The 24,318-nt window shown below is 40.8% G+C and overlaps 1 protein-coding gene across 7 annotated transcripts in view; it reads left to right on the top strand.

Moving 5' to 3' along the window:
• The window catches only part of fmnl2a (formin-like 2a), a 282,512-nt gene that overhangs the window by 208,579 nt on the left and 49,615 nt on the right, over positions 1-24,318 (top strand). For all 7 annotated transcript variants that reach the window (XR_010975339.1, XM_068035310.1, XM_068035315.1 and 4 more), the window contains exons 7-12: positions 3,174-3,282; positions 5,948-6,024; positions 7,920-8,013; positions 14,879-14,953; positions 18,349-18,459; positions 22,510-22,659. Coding sequence is in view for 6 of the 7 variants with exons in the window: in XM_068035310.1 (XP_067891411.1) it covers positions 3,174-3,282; positions 5,948-6,024; positions 7,920-8,013; positions 14,879-14,953; positions 18,349-18,459; positions 22,510-22,659 (616 nt within the window). In the remaining variant the exon portion in view is untranslated. The remainder of the gene's footprint in view (positions 1-3,173; positions 3,283-5,947; positions 6,025-7,919; positions 8,014-14,878; positions 14,954-18,348; positions 18,460-22,509; positions 22,660-24,318) is intronic.

Here is a 24,318-nt window from a genome sequence, read left to right as displayed (position 1 = left end):
GTGCTGTTTTTCCATTGCTTTAAGTTCTGTTGTTTTTTAAAATTGCCCTGCACCTTTTCTTTCTTATCCCTTCTAATTTTCACCTCTCCTCCCTGGAAAGCCCTGACGTGCTGGGACGAAATTCTGTGGACAGGGCACTGTGTCGTACCTTGCCTCAGTGGCTATTCACAAGCAACCAGTTTTTGTGAGTCTACCAGCTTGTTGCAAGGATAACGAGGTGAATTTAGCAGAAAGAATGCCAGAGCCAGCTCATAGATGCTGGCCTTCTAGCATCTAACCTAAATCTCAATTTGAAAAGAGAAGACTAAAGGGTGACTGAATAGAAGTCTTTAAAATTATGAAAGGTTTTGATAGAGTAGACACAGAATGTTTACACTGTAGGGAAGAGCAAAACAAAGGCCGTCAATATAAGATAGTCACCAAGAAATCAAACAGGGAATTCGGAAGAAATTTCTTTACCCAAAGAGTGGTGAGAATTTGGAACTCACTACCACAGGGAGTGGTTGAGGTGAATAGCATAGATGATTTAAAGGGAAGCTGGATAAACATATGAGGAAGAAGGGAATGGAGGGTTATAGAGAGTTACGCTGATAGAATTAGACGAGGAAGGATGGGAAGAGACTCAAGTGGAGCATCAGTGTCAGCATGGACTGGTTGGGCTGAACGACCTCCTACTGTGCTCTATGTTCTAAATAATTCTATGAAAATCCGCAGCTAAAGAGTGGTGGCTTGTAAAGTCAGTGAGAAGGAACTATTATAGAATGTATTTAAACATCTCACCTCTTCACCTGTCAATGTATTATTTTTAGATATTCACAATGCTAAGCAAAGGACCAATCCTAAATTGGCTTGGTGTGAGGGTGAGCCAGTCTTCGGGAGTTTGGGAGCAATCAATTCATCCCTTTTTTTTCTCTTCCTAATTTATGAAACTGCCCGACAAGTCAAATGTGTGAAACAGCAGGTAGCAAATTGCAATATAAAATCTTCATTAAGACTACAGCTCTTATCATGCACAAATTACTAAAGCAGTGGCTGTTTGTGAGCACATTGTAATACTGTAAAACCACTGGGAGAGTCAGATGATGATGTAAACTGCAGCAGTGGTTTGAAGCATATTGGGGATATTATCAGAGTTAAGAACCACAATGAGCCAAAATACATTGACTCATTCTAAAATTATGCCAGGAAACCACAGGAGTGTTCCGTTAGTCTGCTTTGGTTTATTTCATAGTTAAGTCATTGCGCTTCTGTTTCCTGTATTGAATAACTTATTTAAAACATGCCCACCTAAAATACACATGTATGGCGATATATGGCCATACTTCTCCTAAAGAAAACTCAATATTCCTTAGTGGTGAACTAAATATATAGTAACAAATAGCCAATATGTTGATCTGACTACCACAGTTAATGTTTTGTGCAGCAATGTGTAGCATATTTGAGAAGCATTGCCAGTTTAAAAAACAACTTTTATAATTGTTACAAAACTGAGCTTTGAAGTTTGTAATCTGTAATATGAAACGGAGCTGGGAAAATCCTGTGTAAAATGAAGTTGTTTTTGTCTAATTCACTATGTAAACATTTATTTACAATGTTTTACCAGTATTTTTTTGAACCAATTAGAACATTGAACTTCTCCAAAAGTACTTCCTAAATTTAAACAGATCACAGCCATGTATAGGTTTGACACATTGCACACAACTATGGGTATAAAGGATGAGGCCATTTTATTACCTCCAAGGTCACATTCAACTCTTTGCTTTTAGCATCTTAATTGATGCTTCAAAAAGTAATCTTCTTTTGAAACAGTGTCAATCAGTTGGTAGTACTCTCACATCTGAGTCAGAAGTTCATGGATTCAAGTCCCACTCCAGAGACAAGCACAGAATTCCAGGTTGACACTTCAGTGCTGTGCTCCCTCAGAGGTATTATCTATTGGATGCGATGTTAAACTGTCCCATCTGCCCTCTCAAATAGATGTAAAACATCCCATCGCACTATTTGAAGAAGGGCAGGGGAGTTCTCCCAGTGTCCTGCCTGGCCAAAATTCATCCCTCAACCAACATTACACTTAAAAAACATTATCTGGTAATTTTTATTACTGTTTGTGGAACCTTGCTCTGCGTAAATTGGCTGCCACATTTCCCAACATTACAACAGTGAACTACATTTCAAAAAGTAATAAATCGACTGGAAAGTGCTTAAAAGTGGTTAAATCTACATTATGTTCCAATGGGTTTGCCTTTTTTTGTGATTGGTTCCGTTTGGTCGGGGAGGGGTGTGCAGGTTCAGGTCATTTGGTATACAGCTCATTTCAAGAAGACAGCTTTGCTGCCAAATTCAGATTTCAATTTTAAATTCAGATCTTTTAAAAAAATGGTAAGTCCTAAGTAAAATTTAATCAAAACGTGATTTTACACTTTTCTGAGCCTTCTAATTTATGCCTGTTGTCATTCTTCTTTTACCGTCATATGTCTTCCTGAATAAAAGTAGTAAGAGAGTGCAGGGGATGATCATGGACTTCTTCATGGTGCTGAGACTCATATTCCATGTTTATCAACGAGGAGGCTTGTTTTTTGTAGAATGTCCCTTCTAATTGACTAGGAACTGACTGAATTTTGCTGTGTAGGTGGAAGGCTCCAGGTCATAAAACTAAATTATTGAATTGAGTGCATCAACTGTAATGCTACAGGGAAGCCTGTTCAACATTTATATCATTGAATTTTCTGGTAGAGCTTAGAGCCAAAGAAGTTTACAGTTCAGAACGAGACCATTCGGCCCATCTTAACTGTGCTGAATCTTTGCCAGGGCAATCCACAACTAATTCCAGTGCCCTACCTTTTCCCTTTAATCTCTTGGATCACCCCCGGAAGTATCAGAACAGCAGTGAAATGTAATACATTTTTCTTCATTCTTAATTGTTGAATATAGCAAGACTATTTACTTCTACTTCCACTACATTTCAAAAAATTAATTCTTGGGATATGGGTGTCTCTTGCAAGCCTGGCATTATTGGCTGTCTCTATTTGCTCTTGAAGGTGGTCTTGAGCTGCCTTCTTGAAACTCTGCAGTCTGTGTGATGTTCCCACAATGCTGTTCGGTAGGAATTTCCAGGCGTCTGCATGTAAACATGTAAAACCTGTTTTAAGTACCTTTGCATTATCCTCCTATAGGTTTAACACTTTACCAAGCAGAAGGACGCTGAAGAATTCTAGATTAGTGAGCAAAAAGGATGACGTTCATGTCTGCATCATGTGCTTGCGTGCAATCATGAACTATCAGGTACACAATACAAGTTTTACCTTGTTCCTATACTCTAGTCTTTTGTCCTTTTTCCATTTCTGAGAAATATAAAAATTTAAATGTGCCATTGTACTTAGCAGCTGTAAAGCTTCTACTTCAACTAATTAAAATAGAGGCTTAGCTCCATCCATCATTTAGTTCTGAATCCTCGTACAACCAAACCTAATCGCCTTTAGAAATATGTATAAAAGTATGTGAAAAAGGGCACTAACTAAATTTTAGATCTGAATGTGGTATCCATAACATTTAATTTTTTTGAGAGATTTCATTATGCTGTAAACTATGTTAGTTTTTTTTGTAGCAAGTCTGCTGTTGTAAGCCAAAGTGACAGTCATAGGGAATGATTTCTGATGGTTTTTTTTTAGGTCCTGCTGAATCCTCGTTTACTGGCTTTCCTCTGTCCAGTTTGTAAATCTTAATTCAGTGTCCTTGATTATTCATAATAAAACAGAAAGTGCTGGAAATACTCAGCAGGTCTGGCAGCATCTGTGGAGAGAGAAACAGAGTTAATGTTTTGAGTCGGATATGACGAGTTTCTCCCTCCATAGATGTTGCCAGACCTGCTGATTTCCTGATTTCCAGCACTTTCTGTTTTAATTCCAGAATTCCAGCATCTGCAGTATTTTTCTTTTATATCCTTGATATTCAGTCTTCCCATAGATTAGATTATTCAGTCTTCCCATAGATTTGCTTCAAGTATTTGGGCATGTGCTGGTTGATTTTCCACTGCTCAATCATTTCTGATGACTGAAGCATGGTGTCATGGTGACAGTTTTATCCAAAAGTCTGAAATAAGATATGTTGAGTATAGGGTGTAGCTTCCATCTAGGCCAATCTAAAGATTCTTGAGAGTGATGTTTGTTGGTTTTGGGTTGAGTTTGGCTACTGCATTACTGGAAGCTTTCCATCTTTCCGAAAATGTTCAAAATGTCAGAAAATCAAAAACAGTGTGTAATAATCTTTTTGGAGGAAATATTTTGAATTACTTACAATTTTAGATGAAAGAATGTCTTTATGTGGAAATTAATATAATCTTTCCATCATTACTTCTTGAAGAAAGTCCTAAGTATTTGTTCTATAATTTAATATGCAACAAATATGCAGGGACGTGACCAGTTGTGATTTGTTATCAGAAACCTTATCCACAGGTTTTGGCTAGCAATATTTCTTGTCTTGGAGGACCAACCAATTTTCCTGCATACTTCCTGTGCAAACAGAGCCCACTCTTGTGACAAACATTGTACAAATTGTTCTTTAATTTGTTAGTTATTATTTCCAAGGGCTATCATTTTGTGATCAGATCTGGAGATTTACACCAAAGAGCAACATGGCTTACAAAATTCAGACTCTGGTAACAATGCCATAATTTTGTCTCTGTTTGCAGTGAGGTGGAATGCATGGCCTTTCAGTACTAGCTCGCCATACCAAGACCATTAGACACTGGGGGCTGAGCTTTATTCTCTCACTGCCAGGAGCGGTGGCGGGTGATAAAATGATGGCCCGCATGCCGCTGCAATTTAGCGCGCGGCGGTTCATCTGCATACGTTGGGCTGGCGCCATTTTTAAAGGGCTGCCAGACCTGCACAGTTGAAACCCCTAGCGCCCCCCCACCCCCCCCCCCCACTCCCCAGAGAAAACTGTTTCTTTTGCAAATTATTCAAGGTACTGATGAAAGTTATTTCATTCAGAAAAAAAGATTTGATCTTTATATTTGGCTTCAACTTGAGGGAAGGAGGAGCGAGGGGATAGTCCTTATTTCTCATTATTATAATTAATTAAAGTTCTTATAATCTCAATAATAATCAGTTGCTCTCGTGTTTTTTTTAAATTTAGTTTTACTTAGGACAGTGTATGGCTTGTAGTTCGAGAGTACATTTTTAGTTTATTTTTCATTGCACACAAACATTTAGTTGTTTTGTTACCATGCCAATATGATCTAATGCAGCTGGTTGAAGCCCGTTCCCCCACTCCCAATACAAAGAAAGCAAATGGCTGCCCCATTTCCCCCCCCACCCCCAAAACGCTTACATTTGCTATGCGACCTTCCTCCACCACCACCCCTCCCCATCAACTGCACAAAGTGCAGAGGTCATCCCTTCCTCCCCCCTCCTACAGTGCACATGCAGAGTTGACCCCGTTTCCCCCACTACAGCTACACTAAAAATCCTAAGTTCTTCCCTTCCCCCTTTGGTGGCGCCAGCTTTCCCTGAATGGGAAAGTGAAGGCGCGTGAGTGCCGCACGGAAAATCGCAGACAGCCGGCAAGATCGCAGTGAAAGGTAAGTTAATTTATTCATGTCCTTTATTTAAATATTTAAAGTTGGATCCTGTCACCGAGCGGTGGGGGGGGGGGGTTGTCACGGAGCTTCGCTGCTGTCAGGAAGATTGGGCCCAGCAATCCCGGTGTCAGGCTCCGTGGCAGGCCACTGCCGGTGCAGTTTCCTGGCCCACTTGCCATGGAACTCAACAAAATCCCAGCCTGGATGTTGGGGCAGGATATGGGAGTATTTCTGTATATTTTGGTCATATTCAAAGATTTTCTGGACAACACCCTTAGTAGTTACAAATTATATTTCTATATGAATGAGAGGTTTATAACAATGGTCTTTTATTCATAGATAGTAATCTGTTTTCTCTATTTGCAGTACGGCTTTAACATGGTCATGTCACACCCACATGCTGTTAATGAAATTGCACTGAGTCTGAACAATAAGAATCCTAGGTAAGACATCCTGCCCACTTGAAAAACACATTGTGACTTAGTATTGCTTTAGAAAAATGCAGAACATACAGTGAAGATTGAATAATTATTGTTCCAATTTTGTAGCGTAATGGAGTAGAAATGCATACATATTGGGGGTTATTTTGGTGAATGATTGAAAACAAGTGCTAAATGGGTACTGTGCTAATAATGCAGGCCTGCTTGAAAGTCAAATTTTAACATACAGTTTGGGTCCTAATTGCTGATTACCGTAATTTTATCTTACATGGAGGTGCTAAAACAGATACCTGAAGGTTAACTGCTGATTAGATGCAATTTTTGCGGAGCAGTGTACGTGGACTCCACACACCCACTTCCACTGAAGGTGTGAAGTGGGTTGGTTGATGCACAGCGGGTAGTTTCAGGATGGCTCGGAGGTTGAGTGAGAGGGTGGACAGGTTCTCAGATGCAGCACTGGAGGTCCTGGTGAAGTCTGCGCTCTACGGGCTGTTCCCAGGGACGCACACCGAGACAAACATCAACTGCTGCTGGAGGACTATCAATTCGGTGAAAGACGCCCTTTGGTCTGCCCGAAACTTGCTGGTCTTCCAGCGCAAAGAGTTGTCCACCACCGAATGTTGCAGACTGGCACATTCCAAGGTCCAGGACTACGTGCTGAGGGACGCACTAAAGCTTGGGGCAGCCGCAGCAAAGGCTCAATGGGGAAAGACCACAGTGTAAGGTTCCCCCACCAAGCTGGACTGAGGGGCTGGATCCAATGGAAACCCCTCGAACTGTATCGTTAATATTCTCAATTGCTGTAAATGTAAAACTGTAATTGACATGACAATTGTGAAACGGAAGGGTTGGGAAGAAACTCATGACAGTATTGAAGGAAACTGATCTCCCTTGCAATGTTTGTATTTTTTGGTGCTGTTTGGAAACTGTTTGGCAATGTAATTTTTACAGATTTTTATGAATAAAGTATATTTTGGAAATAAAAAAAAACTGGAGGTCCTGGTGAAGGAGGCCCTGTATTCAGAGAGAGGAAGGAGTCCACCTTGCCCTCCTGTCCTCCTCTCCTGCAGCAGCTGGTGCTGTTTTGCCCAGCCTCAGGCCCTTCTCCCATTCCTCCTGCAGACCAAGGGTGACCCCTAGCTAGATGCCACCAACCAAGCACTTCCTTTCTCCTGGTGATTTCTATAAGCTGTTCAATAAGGTAGAGGAGCATAGCACTCATTCTTTTAATGTGAAATCCTCAGAGAATTTCCGGAATTAATATTGATAGGGTGTCGGTGAAGGCTTGACAAAGTGTCCCAGAATGTTTTCTGATATGTTTCAAAAATCCTCTTCAATCCTTCAGCAGCAAGTGAACATTAAAAGGTGATATATCTTTACGTAGCGCTTGAAATCTTCAACAACGTCTTATTTACTCCCAATCAGCTGATCACTGTTAGGCGAGGGCATTGGATCAAATGCGATCCACCAAAATGCCGTGCAACCTCATTAACAAGCACTAGCAGGCAATTTAAGTTCCAGTCAGCCCCCTAATGGTCCTTGTGCAAGCTTCAACTCCTTTTCTGAGACTTTACAGGGCTAAACCAGCGTTTCAGCTCAAGACCGTGTCTTGATCACCTTGGAGGCTCTTTAGTGCCTGAAGGAGCTGTCAAAAATCACTGTCAATGCATCTTGTTGCTGGAGAAATTAACATATATTTACCTATATGTGTGTTTTTAAAATATCTATTTTTGTGATATATTGAATGTTAAATTTAGATTGTTCTTTTTGAACAATTCAATTGAACAATTCAAAAATGAAGCATCATTGTGTTGTGTATCTCCAGTACAAAAGGACTAGTGTAACCAGAGCCTTGTTTATCCTGGTCTTGTTAATTATCTTTTTTGTTGCTGTTATAGGACAAAGGCTCTCGTCTTGGAACTGTTGGCAGCTGTTTGTCTTGTCAGAGGGGGACATGAAATAATTTTATTAGCGTTTGATAATTTCAAGGAGGTAAGATGCCTTTCTTCCTGGTAAAGGACAACATGAGAATGATTTAAGTTTTTTACAAGAATCACCCCTCTTTACATCGTGCAGTTCCTCTTTCCATCATTTCTTTAATAGCGAAGTGTGTTTGAAATTTAATTGTCGCACCTACATTTTTTAAATTTACCAGTTTTTTAAAAAAGTAAAAGTTAGTTGACCCTGAGATCAACTTCCAGCCACATACCTGTGCCATCAGTGAGACTGCCTTTTTCCACCTCCAAAACATCGCCTGACTTTGCCCCTGCCTCAGCTTATCTGCCTTTGGAACCCTCATTCATGCCTTTGTTACCTCTAGACTTGACGATTCCAACACATTTCTGGCCAGCCTCCCACATTCTATCCTCTGTAAACTTGAGGTCACCCAAACCTCTGCTGACCTACATTGGCTCCTGATCAAGCAGCACCTCGATTTTAAAATTCTCATCGTTGTTTTCAGATCCCTCCATAGTCTCCCCTATCCCTTTCTCTGTAATCTCCTGCAACCCCACAACCCTCTGAGATATCTGCATTCATCTAACTCTGGCCTTTTGAGGATCCCTGATTTTAATTGCTTCACCATTGGTGGTTGTGCCTTCAGCTACCTAGGTCCTAAGCTCTGTAATTCCCTTCCTAAACCTTTTCTCCTCTCTACCTCTCTTTCATCCTTTAAGGCACTCCTTAAAACCTATCTCTGTTTGACCAAGCCTTTGGTTATCTATTCTAATATCACCTTATGTGGCTCGGCGTCTCATTTTGCTTTATAACGTTCCTGTGAAGTGCCTTGGGACATTTTTTACATAAAAGGCACTATATAAATACAAGTTGCTATTGTTACAGTTCTAGAAAATGAAGAGGTTCTGAAATAGAACAGATCTGTAGGTAGAGTGTTTTTTTTAAAAGGCTGACACAACTACCTCAAGAAAGCAAACCCTTCACTGAAAAAGAATCTAGCTGGTACAATCTGTTTGCTTATTTATCAGATTTGTGAAATGTTTGTCAATTGGGTGTTTGTAAAAGGGATGGTTATACAACATTAACACACTGCCACTTATTATCAGTGTATTATTTATAAAATATTCTAGAGACATCTAGTAGTGCTGCATAGACACTCTCTCCTGCAGGAGAGGTGGTATACTCAGAAGGTCTTGGGTTTCTGCCGAGGCTGCTCCCCTTCATAATGACTCATTACTTTAGAAAACAAAAACAGTGAATTGACTTATGTCTGTGTTTCTTCTTGGGTAAAGGTACATAGGGACATAACTACAGCACGACTTTTCCACATTGAACCTAAAGTACTATGATTAGCTCAGGCTGACAGTGCACAAGGAGAAACATGCAGTATCAACCTGGAAATGTCAACTGTTTAGCCTTTTGTTTACGTCCCTCAAAGTCAACAATTTGTTGGCTACGCGGATCGAGTGGGGGAGTGAGACTGACTGAATAGCTCCATGGAGAGCTGGCATTGACTCCTTCTGTGTTGTAAATGACTCTATGACTCTATAAAATCTGATAATTTTTAAGTATCTTGGTATTCTATGCATTTTCATCCTATGACATTAAGAAAAGAAAGGGATGATACTAGCTCATGGATCCTTCAGTTTGAATATTAACCATATCAGTCAACAGCTGAACATGAGCTTTCATTTGATGGCCTAAAGTAGCCATAATCGATTAACCAACATCTACTTGCATTTTATTTTTTTCTAAATCTTAAGTCCATTTTTTCCAGTTTTATATGTAGCAAAATTCTAGACTATATATGTAAAACAATAGGACAACAGTTCTGAAATCACAAGGTGCTGATCCATAATTTTTTGGCCACTGCATACATTATTGTAATACCTAATTAGCACTACTGAATGACAGTGTTTGAAATGAAGAACTCTTATCAATAGAGAATGATGCTCCTTTGTTTGCTGTTGAGCTGAAGTTTGTGACTTTCACAGGACCATTTTGAAGAAGTATTTAGTACCCTGGGCACAGTTAATGCAGAGTACTGCTTTATAGAACAGAAGTTTCTGGAACTCCATCAGTTTTCCAATGGATGACACAGTGGCGTAGTTAAAAGAAACGGGATCTTAAAGAAGAAATAATTGTGGAGGAAATGAAGACAAAGAAATTATGAACGTTAATAATAATAGAATAGAGGGTAGTTAAAACTAACAAATGAGAGGACGTTTACACAAGTGCTTCTTATGAAAGTAGTCCATTTAATAATCTTCAGGTCTGTAACAAATGCAATCTCTTCAAATGGGAAATTGAATTTGCTCAGTTGTGAATATTGTAGAATTGTGCTCATACTTCCACAGACCTTAGAGATAAGGGAGACCAAGAGTAAATTGTGGTGTTAAACTAAATTGTGGCTTGTAGTTAAAATGAGCAGTTCACACTACTATAACTGTTAATGAAGAAATTGCTTATTGCTGGAACATGTGCTAATCCAGCCACTCCTTAATATGTAGAGTTAAATCTGTGCTAAGCTTAAATATCATTTCATTCAGTCACCCAACATCACAGTCACATAAGTTGCGCAATATGTTTGCTTATGATGGCTATTCTTCAACGGTATATCACCTGACAACGCAGAGCATGTGCAGAGTGATCGCTGACATCATCAGTGCATCCGAACATTTGCCAGCTTGCCAGTATGAACCCGCGCATTTGCGTGATGACGTCACCGTGCAGTGATGTCAGACGTAATGACCACGATCGGTGCCTCCATTCCCCGCAGTAGTGCCCTGCTCGCTTCCGCCATTCGCGCCTCTATCGCTTCTTTTTGACTACCCGCAGCTTGCTCCACACCTCGCTGCTTCCCCCCCCCCCCCCCCCCCCCCCGGCCACCTTGCCGCTTTCCCTCCCTCAGCCATTTGCTCCCCGCTTGGCCGCTCCCCCCCACCCCCAGCCGTTCGCTCACCACTCCCCCCCCCCCCGCCTCGCCATTTTCCCCCCCTCGGCCGTTCACCTGCAGCTTCGGCCGCTCGATCCCTGCCTCGCTGCTCCGGCTGCTTCCCCCCTTCAGCCGCTCACTCCCCCACATCATCCCAGCATCCCTTGGCCGCTCACTTCCCACCATCCGCCATCATCACTTCTCCATGCAGTACAGCAGAGAGTGAGTGGCCGATGGGGGCAAGCGGCAAGGCAGGGAGCGAGCGGCACAGAGAAGCGGTGATGGCGGGAGGCTGTGGGGTACTATTGGGGGTGGGTTGGAGGTGGTGATCGCAGCCATTGGGGGGGGTGGTTTGGGGTTTAATTTGTTTTTTGTGTTAAATTGAGCAGCGCCATCTTTATTACTAAAATAAAAGCAAAATACTGCAGATGCTGGAAATCGGAAATAAAAACAAAGTGTTGGAAATACTCAGCAGGTCCGGCAGCATCTGAACAGAAAGTCACAGACCTGAAATGTTAACTCTGCTTCTCTGTCCACAGATACTGCCAGACCTGCTGAGTAATTCCAGCACTTTCAGATTTTATTCCACCTTTATTACTGGCAGCTGCCTGAGTCGCAGACTGTGACAGTTCACTCGATGAGACTTCATTTGCACATGTACCATTACTGCGCTACCTACTGGTTGCATTGTCAGCAAACGCACCCATTCTTCAAAATACGAAAATAGCTTTAGTTTCTCATTTAAAGTTGGATTTTAAAATTATTGTGGCCTGTCTTGCCATTATTTACCTCTTTTTCTGAGGTGGAATGTCTCCTAAACAAATGTAAACCAACGAGATCACTGAACTTAGGGAAGCAAGTTTAAGTGATGAGCATCCTAGGTACTCAAGCTAACTATTCTTGCCTTGTGAGTTCAGCACTCGCCTGCTTTTCTTTTCAAATTATAATTTTGTCTCTTCATTTTTTTTTTAAGAATTTCATATCCTGCTTCTGCCACAGGTTACCTCAAAAGTGGCCCATCTGTAAGCTACCAAAACTTATTAATGAATTGAAGCTGACAAATTAAAGTAATGGACTGGGAAACATTAACCATCAATTCTTCTTTGTGAAGCATTTTGGCTGCTGCAATCCCAGGCTGTTATGATCCATTTTGTAGTTAGTCATCACGCAAAGTGACTGTTTGTATGAACTAAAATGTTTGCAAGTCCCAGTTTCAAGTTAATTTATGTCTAATGGACGTAGTTCCCTTTATAGAAAAACTGATTCAGTTCCAGGTCAAACTAAAGGAACGACGCAACCTTTAGGAATGATGATTGTTTCCACTGGTCAGCAAGACATTAATGATAGGGCACAAAAAAAATGAAAGGGGAGGTTAGGAAAATAATTCTTTACTCAGAGGGTTGGTAGAATGTAGAATTCTCTGCTGCAAACCATTGTTAGAGTCCATAAGATGTATTTTCAAAAGGGAATTAGTTGCTTAAAAAAGGGGAATATTACAGCGTATGGGGCAAAGCAGGAGCGTGGGATTAGAAAGATGGCTTGTGTGGAAAGAACATCAGCACAGACATGGTGGGCTAAATGGTCTCTTTTTCTTTTGGAACATTCTATAGTAGCAATAAATTGGGTGTGAGCATCAAAAAATTATAATCAGCTGAACATGTAATAAACAAATATGAATTACTATTGATCTCAACTATTGTACATTGATTTAACTTTTTAAAAATTCATGCATGGGATGTGGGCGTCGTTGGTCAGGCCAGCATTTATTGCCCATCCCTAATTGTCCTTGAGAAGGTGGTGGTGAGCTGCCTTCTTGAACTGCTGCAGTCCATTTGGGGTAGGTCTTCCCACAGTGCTGTTAGGAAGGGATTTCCAGGATTTTGACCCAGCAGCAGTGAAGGAACGGCGATATAGTTCCAAGTCAGGATGGTGTGTGACTTGACGGGGAACTTGCAGGTGGTGGTGTTCCCATTTATTTGCTGCCCTTGTCCTTCTAGTTGGTAGAGTTTGTGGGTTTGGAAGGTGCTGTCTAAGGAGCCTTGGTGCATTGCTGCAGTGCATCTTGTAGATGGTACACACTGCTGCCACTGTGCGTTGGTGGTCGAGGGAGTGAATGTTTGTAGATGGGATGCCAATCAAGCGGACTGCTTTGTCCTGGATGGTGTCAAGCTTCTTGAGTGTTGTTGGAGCTGCACCCATCCAGGCAAGTGGAGAGTATTCCATCACACTCTTGACTTGCCCCTTGTAGATGGTGGACAGGCTTTGGGGAGTCATTTTAGAACATATTTTAGAACAATAGTGGAAACTCTGGATGAAAGAACAGTGTTTAAATTAATACATAATAGTAATCATAATTGGGAGTTATACATATTTAAATCTAAATTGAAACTGTGGTTTGAACAACATATGATGACTTCCCAACTATGCAAACAATATGGTAAATAAATATACAGAAACAAGCTGAAGGTGACTGTTTTTTCTCCTGATGGATCAGATGATTAAGGCAGTGTTAGCTGAGCCATACAGACAAAGAAGATCACAGGTTCACACCCTGGTAGGAACTGAGTTATTGAACACAGCCAGAACACCAATGGGGATGCTACAATTGGTCTCATTATCTTTGGGTTAGGGAGAGGAAAATTGGCCAGGTTTCTTGCTCCTATTAGTTGTCCAGTGACTCCTGCTGAAAGTTTGTGTGTAGATTTGGAATTAGGATGGGATTGAGTTTGCTTGCGATGCCTCCACGGTCGTGCAGCCTGCCAAAACTCACTGTCTAGATTCAAACAAGAATAATGGCCATTTTGACGGATACCAAAGGGCACTCGGCACTTGTGCAGTCGTACCACAAGAAGAAGTCAATGATTTCTGAAAGGAAGAGGAGAGAAAATTAGTGGTTTAAAAAAGATGGCTGATAAATGAGAATAAACCATTGCTGGGAAAATGCATGTCATAGATTCTTATAGCTATATCAGTTCAGTAGAACAATAAGCTAGTTTATCTTAAATAAGTAAGGTGACGTGCTATAAATCTTTTTTATTCAGTGTTTCTACAAAAAGAACCATTGGCTGAGAGGGTTTTTGTATTGCAGTTTATCAGAATGCTGTTGAAGACCTGTTCTTCTGGTGTTTTCCCTTGTAACTTGTTTTTATGATATATGTGACACAATTGTCTTTTAAATTCAGTGTTCTTTCTATTGACTTCTGCTGGAGGTTATATTTGTGCTGTACAGCAAATTTGTATTGTACATTTGGGTAATTTTTTAACTCAGCTGTTTTTGGGCTTGCACAGTCATGTGTTAATTTATCTGACTTGCCTAAACCTGCTAGGGCCTGAGATCCAAAAACTTGCCTTTCTCCCCTTTTGTGAAGCTTCTTTATTGTCAGATGTAGAGTGAAAAACGAAAGTCTCTAGCAACAGACTTACAAACAACAACGACCTTGCAAAGCTTAAGATGCAGCCCCCTCCAGTTACCTTGGCAACACTGAGCTGGGAGAGTTCCATCTTCAGCTCATTCAGAAGCTCTTGCATCTCCTTGCCATGCAAATCACACATCTTGATTTTTGCTATTTTCTTTAGATAACCACAAAGCAGAGCACGTAATGCGTATTACAAATCCAACAGCAAAGGTAACAAGAAATGTTTATAAAGAGTGATTTTAATGTTATCTCCTAGGTTTAGGAGCAGATGCACAGCTGGATTATGTGGTACCAGTAAACCAACTGTGTGGGTCATGTGCCGTCTAACTAGTTATTTGTTGTTTTAGAGGAATAACTATTATTTTACAGTTGATTTACCAACATTCAGAGAAAATGATAGTGTGTACTGTTGCTGTAAGCTGCCAGCCCACTCATTAAAATGGTACGATTGCTAGTCTGTAAAAAGAGCACCCTCTGGTGTTTAAATTGAATTCTGTTACTCTTTTGAGTATGAGTGTTTAATGCTTTTTCTCATTACATCTCATCTCAGGTGTGTGGAGAAAATTATCGATTTGAAAAGCTAATGGAACATTTCCGAAATGAAGACAATAACATTGACTTCATGGTAAACAGCTTATTAATTAATAAAGTTTGCACCCTTCATAGCTCCTTTGTTACATTGTATCACCCCTGCAGATGAGTTTCCTATGCTGATATCTACAGTGCAATTGGATATTAAGGAAAATGTTGGAGCTGATCAGTGTCTGTGAGGTAATGGGTAATTATATTTGATCTTTAAATACCTCATCTCATTTTTTTTCAGGTGAACAGTGCATATCCTTATTGTGACTGGAGCAACATGATTTTTTTAATATTAATTCATGGGATGTGTGCATTGAAGGCCAGGCCAGGATTTTAATTGCCCTAGCCTAATTGCCCTTGAGAAGGTGGTGGTGAGCCGCCTTCTTTTACTGCTGCAGTCCATGTGGCGTAGGTACACCCACAATGCTGTTAGGAAGAGAGTTCCAAGTTTTTGACCCAGCAATAGCGAAGGATCGGCGATATAGTTCCAAGTCAGGATGGTGTGTGGCTTGGATGGGGACTTCTTGTTGGTGGTGTTCCCATGCATCTGCTGCCCTTGTCCTTCTAGGTGGTAGATGTCACAGGTTTGGAAGGTGCTGTCCAAGGAGCCTTGGTGAGGTGCTGCAGAGCATTTTGTATATGGTACACACTGCTGTCAGTGTGTATCAGTATTGGAGGGAGTGAATGTTTAAGGTGGTAGATGGGGTGCCAATCAAGTGGGCTGCTTTGGCCTGGATTGTATTAAGCTCCTTGAGAGTGGTTGGAGCTGCACTCATCCAGGCAAGTGAAAAGTATTCCATCACACTCCTGACTTGTGCTTTGTAGATGGCAGACAGGCTTTGGGGAGCCAGGAGGTGAGTTATTCACCGCAGAATTCCTAGCCTCTGACATGTTTTTGCAGCCACAGTATTTTTGTGGCTGGTCCAGTTTCTGGTCGATGGTAACCCCCAGGATGTTGACAGTGCGGGTTCAGCGATGGTAATGCTTTTGGATGTCAAGGGGAGATGGTTAGGTTCCATCCTGTTGGAGGTGATCATTGCCTGGCACTTGTATTGACATGAGTACTACTAGCCACTTATCAGCTCAAACCTAAATGTTGTCCAGGTCTTGCTGCATGTGGGCATGGAGTTACGAATGGAACTGGACGCTGTGCAATCATTAGCGAACATCCCCAATTCTGACCTCATAATGGAGGGAAGGCTGTTAATGAAGCAGCTGAAGATGGTTCGGTTTAGGACACTATCCTGAGAAATTCCTGCAACGATGACCTGGCCTGAGATGATTGTCCTCCAACAATCACAACCATCTTCCTTTGTGCTTGGTATGACTTAAACCAGGAGAGAGTTTTCCCCCTGATTCCTGTTGACTTCAGTCTTGCTAGGATTCCTTGATGCCACACTTAGCCAAATGCTGCCTTGATGTCCAGGGCAGTCACTCTTATTCTCACCTCTGGAATTCAGCTCTTTTCTCCATCTTTGGAAGCAGACTGTAATAGGTCTCGAGCTGAGCGGTCCTGGCAGAACCCACACTGAGCATTGGTGAGCAGGTTATTGATGAGTAAGCGCTGCTTTATAGCACTGTCGATGATGACTTACATCACTTTGCTGATGATTGAGAGTAGACTGATGGGGTGGTAATTGCCTGGATTGGATTTGTCTTGCGTTTTGTGAACAGTACACACCTGGGCAATTTTCCACATTGTTGGGCAGATGCCAGTGTTGTAACTGTACTGGAATAGCTTGGCTAGGGGTGCAACTAGTTTGGAGCACAAATCTTCAGCAGTATAGCTATCGTGACCCATAGCCTTTGCTGTCTTCTGTACCCTCAGTCATTTCTTGATATCACGTAGAGTGAAGCGAATTGGCTGAAGACTGGCATCTATAATGCTGGGGATCACAGGAACAGGCCGAGATGGATCATCCACTTGGCACTTCTGGCTGATGGTGGTTGCAAATGCTTCAGCCTTGTCTTTTGCACTGACGTGCTAAGGTTCAGGATGGGGATGTACATAGAGCCTCCTCCTCCTATTTGTTGTTTAATTATCCACCACCATTCACTACTGAATGTGGCAGGATTGCAGAGCTTTGATCTAATCTGTTTGTCTACAGTAGTTAAACAGTCCATGCGTAGAAGATTATCAATGATAGATGAAGATCAGTCAGAATACTCTTCTGTGGACTAAAGCACAAAAAATGTTGGATAAAATCATTGAATGATGTGGCGTATGTCTGGATCTGCATCACAAACCACAGCTTCCTGCTGGATTAAAATGACAAAGGGTTGCAGTGTGAATAATATTCTATCATTGAACAATCTGATAAAACACTGAAAAATAAATCTGTGACACTAGTTCCTTGATGTAAACTATTCTGTCGTGCAATTTGTATGCATCATGGTGCCATTTCCCTAACTGATTAAACCTCTGAGCATTGTCACTAATATAGTGGGAGGAACAAAGTTCCAATTTAATAAAAGCAAAATACTGCGGATGCTGGAAATCTGAAATAAAAACAAGAAATGCTGGAAAGTTCCAATTTAACCTTTTTTATACCTCATTTACTGGATTATTGACCTCTCTAGGGTAACTATTGTTCCCTCATTTCAAGGCTGAAAAATGTATCTTTCCTTATAACTTGATCTTTCCTCACTAGAGGTCAGATTTGGGGCTCTTTTCTGCATGTCCTCCTGAGCTCAAATGTCCCTCCTGTGTCTCAGAACTAGACATATTACTCATGATGACTATGACTAAAACCCCAGATCTTTCAACTATACCCATAGCTATCGGTCTATTTATATCCAGGAACTGTAACTTGGGTATAGATTCAGTCTTTCTAGTTATCTGGTAATGCATCTGATATATAGGATTTTATGTTGTTTGCTTCAACCATTTATTCTTAAAGTAATTTTTTAAAATCAAATCATTCCAACCAAATAAACCTCAACTTGTCTGAATATAACAACCAGCAGCTCATAACAACTTATCTATTTCCAAACAATCCCAATAAGGTGAAAACATTCTAGGCTGTATGGTAATGTCGAAAGAGCACATCGTGAGTTCTTTAATAGATTTGCACTTGAAAGACCTTGTGGTTTTAATGTGTTAATGATGTTTTCCTGATACTGATAAAATATTCAACAGGTTATTTCAGAAAATTTAGTAGTTCTCGAGATAATAGCCCTCAGTTATCATTCAATTGCCATTATCTGTCAGGAATTATTAAATGTATATAGATGCAATTTACAATACAAAAACATACCACCATTAGTGACAATGCTTTAAGCCACAATTACATTATTTAGTTATACTTGATGGCTTTCAATTCAAATTGAAACATCTATTATGGGTTGGAGTTATGCTTTTTATTTGTTGTATCAGTGGAAGATCTATAAGATATAATTCTGTGATTATAGTGTCTTTTTATCTCTCTTTGCTTCTAGGTGGCCTGCATGCAGTTTATTAACATTGTGGTCCATTCTGTAGAAGATATGAATTTCCGAGTGCATCTCCAATATGAGTTCACCAAACTAGGACTGGATGAATACCTGGATGTGGGTATTCTTTTACTTAGTAACTAATGCCAGTTGTTTAACAACGTTAGTCCACTTTCTTATCCAGAATCCATAATTTTTGTCAGTATAACCGAATTACTAGGCTTGAGTTTAAAAAAAAAATCTATCTGATTTACAAGTTTTAAGATTATATTTCTTTCTGTTTTCTTGGGTTTTATTGGCTGTTGCAGCCTTAAATAAAGTGACCAAAACTGTACACAGTATTCTAGGTGTGCTCTCACCAATGCCCTGTACAGTTGTAGCAAGACTCCCCCACTTTTATACTCCATCCCCTTGCAATAAAGGCCAACAGTCCATTTGCCTTGCTAATTACTTGTACCTGCATGCTGATTGTTTGTGCTTCATGTACCAGGACACCCAGGTCCCTCTACTGCAGCATTCTGCAGTCTCTCTCCATTTAAATAACATTCTGCTTTTCTATTCTTCCTGCCAAAGTGGACAACCTCACATATTCCCACATTATACTCCATCTGCCAAATTTTTGCACACTCACTGAACCTTTCTATATCCCGTTGTAGACTCTTTGTATCCTCCTCACAGCTTGCTTTCCTACCTATCTTCATATCATCAGCAAATTTGGCTACAATACAGTCAGTCCCTTCATCCAAGTCATTAATATAGATCGGAAGTAGTTGAGGCTCCAGCACTGATCCCTGTGGCACTCCACTAGTTACAGTTTACCATCCTGAAAATGTCCCATTTATCCCGACTCTCTGTTTCTTGTTAGCCAGCCAGTCCTCTAACCATGCTAATATATCACCTCCAACACAATGAGCTCTTATCTTGTGTGGTAACCTTTTATGTGGCACCTTATTAAATGCCTTTTAGAAATCCAAATATACTACATTTACTGGTTCCCCTTTATCCACCCTGCTTGTTACATCCTCAAAGAACTCTAATAAATTTGTCAAACACAATTTCCCTTTCACAAAACTATGATGACTCTGCCTGATTGAATTGTGATTTTCTAGCTGTTCTACTACTACTTCTTTAATAATGGATTCTAGCATTTTCCCAACAACAGACGTTAGACTAACTGGCCTATAGTTTCCAGCTTTCTGTCTCCCTCCTTTCTTGAACAGAGGTGTTACATTTGCGGTTTTCCAATCCACTGGGACCTTTCCAGAATCTAGGTAATTTTGGAAGATGCTTTCAATATCTCTGCAGCCACTTCCTTTAAGACCCTTGGATGCAGGCCATCAGGTCCAGGGGACTTGTAAGCCTTTATTCCCATTACCTTTTCTCTAATAATATTGATTGTTTTAAGTTCCTCCCTCCCTTTTTCCGGTTGATTTTCGACTAGTCTTGGGATGCTTTTTGTGTCTTTTACTGTGAAGGTGGATACAAAATACTTGTTCAAAGTATCTTCCATTTCCTCATGTCCCATTATTAATTCCCCACTCTCACCCTCTAAGGGATCAATGCTCACTTTAACTACTCTCTTCCTTTTTATATATTTGTAGAAGTTTTTACTGTCTTTTTTATATTTCTTGCTAGTTTTCTCTCGTACTCCAATTTCTCCCTCTTTTTTCATTCATCCTTTGCTGGTTTCTAAACCTTTCCCAATTTCCTGGCCTACCGTTAATCTTCACAGCTTTGTATACCTTTTCTTTCAATTTGATACCACCCTTAACTTCCTTAGTTAGCCACGGATGGTGCATCCTTCTGATGGAGTCTTTCTTCCTCACTGGAATATATCTTTGTTGAGTGTTACGAAATATCTCCTTAAATGTCTGCCACTGCTTCTTTACCATCGTACCCTCTAACCTATTTTCCCAGTCCACTTTAGCCAACTCTGTCTTCATACCCTTGTAATTGCCTTTATGTAAGTTTAAGACACTAGTTATGTTATGATCCTTTACGATGAGGTGTTTAATTATACCTGTTCAAAGGATTAATTTATATCCTGCTTAAAGTGAAAATGTTGATGTTCTTGCTTTAAATGCAGGCTTTTACATTTTATATTCTTCTGTCCAGTACTGCAGTTCAAGCATTAATGCAGCATCAGAACAGATATTCACAGGTATCTCCCATTTCCTCCTAAATTACATAGAATATACAGCACAGAATCAGACCATTCAGCCCAACTAGTGTTTATGTGCCACACACTCCTCCTCCCACCCTATGTCATGTAATCCTATCAGCATATCTTTTTATTATTTTTTTCTCTCTCTCAAAGAATCATAGAATGTTTACAGCACAGAAGGAGGCCATTTGGCGCAATGTGTCCGTGCCATCTGTCTGCAAGAGCAGCTCAGCTAGTCCCACTCCCCCACCTTTTCTCAGTAGCCGTGCACATTTTTCTTGGAGATAATTATCCAATATCCTTTTGAAAGCCATGACTTAATTTGCCTCCACCACGCTCTCAGGCAGTGTGTTTCAGATCCTAATCTCTTGTTGTGTAACAAAGTTTTTCCTCATGTGCCTTTGGTTCTTTTGCCATTCACTTTAAATCAGCGTTCTCTGGTTCATGACTCTTGCAGCAATGGGAACAGTTTCTTCCTATCTGCTGTGTCCAGACCCCACATAATTTTGAACACTTCTATCAAATCTCCTATCTACATTCCCAGTTTTTCCAATCTATCCTCATAACTGAAGTCTCTCATCCCTGGAAACACCCTTGTAAAGCTTTTCTGTACCCTCTCTAATGTTTTCACATCCTTTGTAAAATGTGGTGCCCAAAACTGGACACAGTACTCCAGTTGAGGCCAAAGCAGTGTTTTATAAAGGTTCTCCATAACATCCTTGCTTTTGTACTCTGTGCCTCTATTGATAAAGCCCATGATCTCATATGCATTATTAACTGCTTTTTCAACCTGTCCTGCCACCTTCAACAAATTATGCACATATAACCCCAGGTCCCTCTGCTCCTGCATCCCCTTTAGAATGATATCCTTTATCTTATATTGCCTTTCCTCATTCTTCCTTCCAAAATGTATCACTTCACACACACTGCATTAACTTCCATCTGCCATGTGTCTGCCCATTCCATCAGCCTGTCTGTCATCTTGAAGTCCATCTTTGTTCTCCTCACATTTCACAATACTTCCAAGTGTTGTGTCATCTGAAAATTTTGAAATTGTGTCTTCTCATGTGTTTATCTAGCTTCCCCCTTAAATATATCTATGCTACTCATCTCAACAACTCCTTACGGTTGTAAGTTCCACATTCCAACTATACTGTAAGTGAAGCTGTTTCTCCTGAATTCCCTTTTGGATTTATTAGTGACTATCTTTTATGACTCCTAGTTTTGGAAACAGTTTCTCCCTGTCCCCTTTCATAATCTTAAAGAACACTATGTCACTAAGCCGTCTCTTTATTTCTGGAGAGAAGAGACCCAGCCTGTTCATTCTTTCCATATAGTTATAACCTCTCCATTCTGGTGTCATCTTTACCAATCTTTATTGCACCTTCTCCAGTGCCTCTATATTCTTTTTATGATATGTTCACAGCATTCCAAGAGTGGTTTAACCCAAAGTTTTATATAGTTTTAAAACAACTTGTCTGCTTTTTAATTCTATCCCTCTAGAAATAAATCCCAGTGCTGTGCTTGTTTTTATTTTGTGCCACAATATTTTAGTGATTGGTGTATATGTATCCTCAGATCTTTTTGCTCCTCTACCCCATTTAGACTCTTATTTTCCAAGGAGTGTGTGGCCCCCTTATTCTTTTACCAAAATGGACCTCCTCACACTTGATTAAAAGGAAGCACTGGTATGGATGGTGGCATTGTCCGGACAGATGCGAAGGAGACAGGGAAACTGGGAGAATGGAATAGAGTCCTTACAGGGTCATAGGAGTAATTAATACCGACAGGATGCCAAAAGTAGAAAATGCCCCAATTTCTAGTATTGAGTCCCACCCAAAAATGTAAGGAGAGGGAAGCATGCATTTTACAAATCGTACTAGAGACTTATTGCGTAATGTTATTCCAAAAGATTTTTCAATGTAAACTTTGGATCTATATTTTAAAGTAGCTTGTTAACTTGATATGAACTCTAATGTAGAGGAATTGTCTTTGTCTTTTAGAAACTGAAAAATACAGAGAGTGACAAACTGCAGGTGCAGATTCAGGCCTACTTGGACAACGTGTTTGATGTGGGTGCCTTACTGGAAGATGCTGAAACCAAGAACGCAGCCTTGGAGCGGGTGGAGGAACTGGAAGAAAACATTTCTCATGTAATCATTGCTTTAAATTTTCAGTGAGAGCTGCAGTGCACAGTGAAGGTGGTTAGGAAAACTCGAATTAATGATTAGCTGCAACCACAAAATAATTATTTTTATTTAGAGATACAGCAGTGAAACAGGCCCTTCGGCCCACCGAGTCTGTGCCGACCATCAACCACGCATTTATACTAATCCTACACTAATCCCATATTCCTATCACATCCCCACCTGTCCCTATATTCTCCTACCACCTACCAATACTAGGTATACTAGAGGCAATTTATAATGGCCAATTTACCTATCATCCTGCAAGTCTTTTGGTGGTGGGAGAAAACCAGAATACCCGGCGAAAACCCACGCAGACACAGGGAGAACATGCAAACTCTACGCAGGCAGTACCCAGAATTGAACCCGGGTCGCTGGAGCTGTGAGGCTGCAGTGCTAACCACTGCGCCACTGTGCCGCCCGTATATAAAATAATTATATAAACAATTAGTTGTTATTCTCCTTGAAATACTGGGAAATAATTTCAGGACCAAGTGGTTAAGCCAGGTTAGGATAAAAAACAATTAGATCATTATTGCTGGATAATAACTCAATGGTTTTGTTTTGTGCAGAATGTCAATAGAATTAGACATCTGCAGCTCTGGTAGATTGTCAAACTCTGCAGGACATCAAAGTACAGTTTGTAGTGCAGATTGGCCTGTTAGTGATGTCAGATACCGTAATATCTTGCTGTGTTCAGTGGACAAAGTTTTAAAAAGCTGTTTATCTTATTTGATGCTCTAAAATAATGATAGCCAGGCTGTGTCTGAACTGTCAGTGAAGTGACTTGAAACATTAATTAGCTGGTCATTTGCTGCTTGAGAGAACTTGCTTTGCACAAATTGGCTGCTGTGTTTGCTCACCTGACAGCAGTGACTGCAGTTCAAAAGTAACTTTTTTTATTCATTTATGGGATGTCGGTGTCTCTGGCAAGGCCAGCATTTATTGCCCATCCCTAATTGCCCTTGAAAAGGTGGTGGTGAGCCACCTTCTTGAACCACTGCATCTGTGTGGTGTAGGCACACCCACAATGCTGTTAGGAAGGGAGTTCCAGGATTTTTACCCAGCGACACTGAAAGACCAGCGAGATAGTTCCAAGTGAGGATGGTGTGTGAAGTGAAGGGGAACTTGCAGGTGGTGGTGTTCCATGCACCTGCAGCCCATGTTGTTCTTGGTGGTAGAGGTTGTGGGTTTGGGAGCTGCTATCAAAGAAGCCTTGGCGAGTTGCTGCAGTACATCTTGTAGATGATACACACTGAAAGCCACATTGTGCTGGCATTGCAGGGGGTAAATGTTTAAGCTGGTGGGTGGGGGTGACAATTAAGCGGGCTGCTTTGTTCTGGATGATGTCAAGCTTCTTGAATGTTGTTGGAGCTGCTCTTATCCAGGCAAGTGGAGGGTATTCTATTACACTGCTGATTTGTGCCTTGTGGACAGGCTTTGGGGAGTCAGGTGGTCAGTTACTCACTGCAGAATACGCAGCTTCTGACCTGTTCTTGTCGCCACAGTATTTTTGTGGCTGGTCCAGTTAAGTTTCTGTTCAGTGGTGATCCCCCAGGATCTTTACGGTGTTTATTCAGTGAAGACAATGCCATTGCGTGTCAAGAGGAGATGGTTAGATTCTCT

This window comes from Heterodontus francisci, chromosome 7 (assembly GCF_036365525.1).
Source record: "Heterodontus francisci isolate sHetFra1 chromosome 7, sHetFra1.hap1, whole genome shotgun sequence".
NCBI lineage: Eukaryota > Metazoa > Chordata > Chondrichthyes > Heterodontiformes > Heterodontidae > Heterodontus > Heterodontus francisci.
This window is presented reverse-complemented; position numbering and strand designations above follow the sequence as displayed.